At 44.5% G+C, this 6181-nt stretch overlaps 1 protein-coding gene across 7 annotated transcripts in view; it reads left to right on the top strand.

Annotated features, from left to right (window-relative positions):
• The first annotated feature begins 6 nt into the window (after positions 1 to 6).
• Positions 7 to 6181, top strand: part of PHC1 (polyhomeotic homolog 1 (Drosophila)) — a 21634-nt gene continuing 15459 nt past the window's right edge. For 2 of the 7 annotated variants that reach the window (XM_014547498.1, XM_014547503.1), the window contains exons 1-5: positions 2714 to 2871; positions 3649 to 3675; positions 3946 to 4056; positions 5012 to 5092; positions 5610 to 5759. In XM_014547498.1, coding sequence (XP_014402984.1) covers positions 2758 to 2871; positions 3649 to 3675; positions 3946 to 4056; positions 5012 to 5092; positions 5610 to 5759 — 483 coding nt within the window. In that variant the 5' untranslated portion in view covers positions 2714 to 2757. Of the gene's footprint in view, positions 1169 to 2713; positions 2872 to 3648; positions 3676 to 3945; positions 4057 to 5011; positions 5093 to 5609; positions 5760 to 6181 lie in introns of those variants that run through there. The other 5 variants (XM_014547499.1, XM_014547504.1, XM_014547501.1 and 2 more) reach the window with 4 other exon arrangements.

The raw sequence follows: 6181 nt of genomic DNA, 5'->3' as shown, positions 1-6181 counted from the left end.
CCTCCAGCGCCCGGCTCGGTCCTCCGGCTCTGCCCGTCCTCGCCTTTCTGCTGCTCCCGTCGCCGTGCGGGATGCTGTCTGTCCGGCACCCTCGTTGCTTCTGACCGCTCGCTCTCCCATTCATTTCTCCTCCTCGGACTTCGGGTCTCCCCTCCGAGCATGCTCGCTGTCTAGTTAGCTCCCCGCTTCTCGGGGTGCGCGGGGTCCCGCAGCCTCCGGTCCCTCGGCTCCTGTCTGCCGCGCCCCTGCCCGGCGCCCCGCGATCGTCTGCACGTCCCCCCGCTCACTCGGGCCAGTGCGCTCCGGGGCCGCTCTGTCCGCCCCCTGCCCCGCTGCGTTCGATTTCTCTTCGGAATCTCCTTGTCATCAGGGTTCTGTGTACCAGCGAGGACCCCGGGCGTCTACATTCCCTGTTCTCCAGGTCACTCCCATTTGTTTGGCACGGTCTTCCCCGGACCACCCCCTTCTCCCGCCACCCCGTCCCGCGCCCCAGCCTTTCTGCAAGACAGTTTCATGCTTCGGGACGCTGATTCCCTCCAGGTAACGCCTGGTCCGTCGGCCCTGCACCGGGTCCACGTCAGTTCCCTTTCCTAGCCCCTCGCCAGGGGTATCTGTGCTCCTACCCACCCCACCCATCACACCCAAGACTGACTACCTTTCAGGGTGACCGTGGGCTAGCCGTTCTGGGGACCTCTGTGGATCAGCGTCTCACTTTTTCTCCCCCTTTAATTCTGAAAACTTAAAAATTCACCGTGCCGCCCAAACTTTTTGTCGTTTTTCTTTTCTGTGCTTCGTCTTCCAACATTGATCACGAACGACTAGACTTATGTGCCTGGGATCCAGGACTCCCGGTTTTGATAACTAACTGCCCTTGATTTTGTTAAAGATTTCAAAGCCGGTCCCTTTCCATCTCCATACTGTAGTCATGTCACAATCGGAAGAAATTAATAGGAAGGATTGTATTCCGGGGGGAGTGAGGGATCGATCGTATAGTTTGTTAGCATTTTCACCTATGAATGTAGTGCCCCCCCCCCCCCCCCCCAGCTAGTAAAGGGGTCTCATGTCTTCGAGTCCAGTGAACTGAGTCCCGTGATCGATACAACTGTGCGTGCTGCCTCTAATCCTTACCCACTTTTTTTCTTCACATGCTGATAATGAGGATTCATGGGTCTGTATCTGTTTAGTGCTTTGATATTTTGGCAAAAGATGTGGGGAGAAGATAGACTGGAGTTGAAGCTGATATGATTTCTCCTATATTCGTCCTGGGTTGTACTCATGTTTTCAGTGACCTTTGCTATTTCCTAAATGAAACCGAAGAGATGCATAGTTCTTGGGGGATACTGATGCGATCAGGTAATATTGGGAATGGAATAACAAGAAATCTCCCCAACTCCGTTTAGTAGGCCAAGCGGGTTGATTTTATTTACTTTGTTTGCCTGTTTTGGAGGCAGTCATTAAGATAAACCCATCATAATAAAACTGTTGACAGCCCTTAGCACAAATCCTGGTTTGATGTTTACATTTGTAAACCAAAGAGTGCTCTGCTGACCTAATATTTCTAGTGGCCCCTGTTCCTCAGAAGCACAGAATATAGTGTCCAGGTTTAACAAAAGAGAAAAAATAAGAATGAACAAAGACAAACCTTATCATTTAGTGCTGCTTTGGAGGTATACATGTCTTCTTGTTTCTTTTTTATTTTTTTGCCTGGTTTTTACCAGTGAATGTGAGTGTACACCCCAGAGGGTGGATTGTGATCACTTTAGTGGACTAAAAAAAATTGAATCTTACTCTCTTAATGATTTTCATTACTATCTATTTAATGTTCAGTACCTGGGAGTCATTTGTTAAAATGACATGTTACATTCAGTTGTGAAGCCTTTGCAAATGGGGAAACTGAGTTATAAGAAGGACAAGTGTTATTAGTAACCTGAGCTGGAACCAGGCGGCCATTTGGGCTCTCTGGACTGTAGCCTAGTTCTCCTACCTCCTAGTTTTATGACTTTCCATGATGTATTCAGCATATCTGTATCTTAGGCCCCCTCCATAAAAGGAGGACAGTGAGTACTCAAACTGAATGATACTGCCTTAATCACAGATGTTTTTCTGGTTTGAAGAAGAAGCATGTGCTAGCGTAAGACTCCACACTTACTAGGGCAACTTCTTTCACTTCAGAAAACCTCATTTCCACAGTTGTCAGGTGGGGATGTGATTGTTTACCTAACGGCACTGGGAGAGATAATGTATGTGAAGAGAGAGCCTGGCCCTGTGAGAGGAGGCACCTAGTGGCTTCTCGGTAAATGGTCACCGTTATTAAGATGATGCTGATGAGAATGAGATAAGCATAAGTTTTAAGCAGATCCAGATAAAAATGAAATAGCTATAAGTTTTAAATGGGAAGATTTTTAACTGTCACGAAGTGTTACGGGAATGTAAAGTGGCCCTAGTATTATGAGGTGCTGTCTTACATTCTGGCTGTTTTATGTTAATGACAGCTATGACGGAATATGAAAAGGTTGTTTCTTTTGAGACACTGCATAACTTCAATAGAGGGTGTGTGTGTGGGGGGGGAAGAGTGTATTGAAGATTTGGTAGTTATAACACTAGAAATTGTGGATTGTGGAAGAAGAGGAAGATTCTTATATCTAATTTAAATAACATGAAATAAAAGTTTGAGGTCAGGCGTAAATGTTAATCCTTTGCTCCTTTTATCTAGGTCTTGAGTCAGAGCACCAGCCTTGGGGACCCTGGACCACTGTCATGGAGACTGAGAGTGAGCAGAACTCCAACTCCACCAATGGGAGTTCCAGCTCTGGGGGCAGCTCTCGGCCCCAAATAGCTCAAATGTCACTGTATGAACGGCAAGCAGTGCAGGTGAGGCTCAACTCTGAGGGGCTGAGATCTGTGAGCATTGGCTTGGGGTAGGCAAGGGTGCTGGAAGATAATTGCCCTTAGTTGCTTTCCAGAACACTGGGGGAGTTGGATTAGGTGATGACTAAGGTCCCTGCTAGCCCCGAGAATCTTAGGAATTTATAACAATCTGAGCCAGCAAACAGAGAATGAGATTCAGTCTTTAAACTAAGGTGTTATTTTGTTTTGTTTTGTTTTTTATACCATTCAGTTCATAGAGCTAGATTCTAACCATTTCTCTTCATGGATTGCCAGGTTTTTAATCTTCAGTCGTTTGTATAAATCATTCTGAGCAATGGAGTATAAAACTCTTTAGACTAAAGCTTTATTTTTAGACAAATAGTAAATTCCATGTTTTTAAAAATCTGGGAATGGGCCTTTTACTTAAATATTTAGGTTACTAGAATAACTATGCACATCATAAGAATAGCTCTCATTATTAGAGAATATTAGTTAACACTAAAACTGAATTACCAGTATCATGTTTATAAACACCCATTAGCATTATACTGTAGCTATTTGAAAATGCCAGTTGTTTGAAAATTTTACCTGATAGAATCTTTCATAAGCTACTACTTACTCTTATTTTTTCATCATTTTCAACCCCTTAGGGCTCTGTTACCTCTATTGTACCCCTAGAATATGGTCTTTTATTTTCTTCTCTTTACATTAATTGACATCTCATTGATTTTTATCCTGTCTAGTCCCAATTCTTTTTCTTGCTGTATTATGTATTTCCAGATTCCATTTTGGGAAATAAGCGTTCATGTGAGTTATACTGCTTTACTTTTCTTTATATACAAGAATTGAATAGAGCATAGCAGAATTAATTGCTTCTCCACTTTTTGAGGATTATATGAACTTACTGGTTCTCATATAAACAAATTGGACAAATCAGAAGTTGATGATTTAGCCAGACTCCCATCTTCCTTTGTTTCTCTACTTGCCATGAGCCCCTTTCACAGGATCACAGCGATTTGTGTAGAATAGGAGTTGGGAGTGAGTCTAAGTGGGCTGATCTTCTCTTTCTCCTCCTAGGCTCTGCAGGCACTGCAGCGTCAGCCCAATGCGGCTCAGTATTTCCACCAGTTCATGCTCCAGCAGCAGCTCAGCAATGCCCAGCTGCATAGCCTGGCTGCCGTCCAGCAGGTGAGAGGTCAGCAGCCAGCTGGCCCAAGAGGGAAGGGAATGGTGCTACAGGTGGGTAGGGACATACTGCATCCTCCACTAAGCCAAGCTGGAAACATAGTCTCCTCCTCCTACGTTCCTCCTGTAGGAGGATGAATGGATCTTAGCTTCAGGGGCTGTTGTAGGAACTGTGGAGAAACTCCCTTTTAGGAGTAGGATGGCTATGTCTAGACCTGCGCTGTGCAGTGTGGTAGTCACCAGCCATGTGTAGCTTTTGAGTGCTCAAGATGTGGCCAGTTCAAATCGGGGCTGTGCACTGAGAATTTGGATTTCAAAGACTTAGTAAGGAAAAAAAAAAGTAAAATATCTTAGTAGTTTACATTGGTTACATGTTGAAATGAGATATATTTGGCTTACATAAGATAAAGTGGAAGAGGGTATAGGAGGATAAATGGTGATGGAAGGCGACTTGACTTGGGTTGGTGAGCACACAATATAAGATGATATATTATAGAATTGTACACCTGAAACCTATATAATTTTATTAACCAATGCCACCCCAATAAATTCAATAAAAAATTAAAGTGTACTTGCCTGTTTCTTTTTTCTTTTAAAAAATGTGCATAAAAGAAAATTACATATGTGGCTTGGGTTATATTTGTATTGGACAACTCTGGGTTAGGCTTACCAGTGACTCACGATGGGACCTGACCAAAGGTTCTTCCACCTAAAAGTGGGAGGAGGACAGGTTGCCTGGCTGTCCCAGGAGGGTTATGTGGGAGTTGTTGGGTTACCACATGTGGTAACGGGAGGGTTATTGGCATAGTGAATATACTTGTCCTTGCTCCACAACAGAGTCTCTCAGTTCTTATTGGAAATGTCTGTTATGTTTTGTGCCTCTGATTTATTACTGGAAGATTCACAGCCGTTTTCTTTGTTTTCTCTGCTCTTTCTTATTTTCTTTCATCTCTAACAGGCCACCATTGCTGCCAGTCGGCAAGCCAGCTCCCCAAACACCAGCACCGCGCAGCAGCAGACTGCCACCACCCAGGCCTCAGTGAGTGCTGCTTCTCCCCACTGAGCGGCTTCTCTCTTTGGGTCTTTGTCTCTGGGTTAAACTTTGTACAGCTGATCTGGGAGTGTTTATTGAGCCATCGGTGGTATTTACTGCCCTTATGTAGAGAATGTTTGTAAAAGGCAAAGTGACCAACCTGGATCTGTATGAGTCTTAATGAGGAGGTCTAAGAAAGGAGAAAGAAAATCCTGGGGAAGAAGCAGACATAGTAAAGGGAAGGGACTAATCTCTGGACCCTTCAACGACAAGTAAAATTTGTTCCGTTTCGTTCCTTTGCCTTCTCAACTGTAACCCTAGTGATTAGGCCCAGTTTGTTTACTTTGGTAATACCCTGGAGTAGCCAGGATCACAGATGTGGATAGGAAGGTATTCATTTCCCCGGACTCTATGAAAGTGAGATATTCTGTTCTTGACCGGGTCACTCTGAATTTATCAGTCATTTACATTTCCTTTTATGTCTCCTAAATCCTCAGTCCTGGTTCCTTTCTGTACCGCACAGATCAATCTGGCCACCACGTCGGCCGCCCAGCTCATCAGCCGGTCCCAGAGTGTGAGCTCTCCCAGTGCTACCACTTTGACCCAATCTGTGCTACTGGGGAACACCACCTCCCCACCCCTCAACCAGTCCCAGGCTCAGATGTATCTACGGGTAAGCCACAGACACAACTGCCAGTGTCCCAGGGACATAATGGTTCTGTCCCTGGCGAGGACTTGAGCAAAAGTTATTTTATTTAACCATAGTTACCCAGCTGTTTTAAGACAAGCTGATCTACTTCTTCCTTACTTACCTCTAGAAGTAATGCTCAGTATTCACAGGTAGCCTGCAGATGACATTGAGATCCCAAGTTAGAAGATGCTCACTCACCTTAACATTTGACCACATTAGCATCAGATACTCTGATCTTTAGACCTGTGGCTCAAGTACACAAATCCTAAGTGTTCTCTTAGCCTATCTACTTACTGTACATAAAGACTTGTTCTGAAATTCTCATGGTCTCAACTTCTTTCATGTTTGACTCTTTGTTATCAACCTGTAGTTTTGTACACATTCCAGGTTTTCTTCTGGATGAT

The sequence above is a fragment of the Myotis brandtii genome, unplaced genomic scaffold, assembly GCF_000412655.1.
Source record: "Myotis brandtii unplaced genomic scaffold, ASM41265v1 scaffold476, whole genome shotgun sequence".
NCBI lineage: Eukaryota > Metazoa > Chordata > Mammalia > Chiroptera > Vespertilionidae > Myotis > Myotis brandtii.
This window is presented reverse-complemented; position numbering and strand designations above follow the sequence as displayed.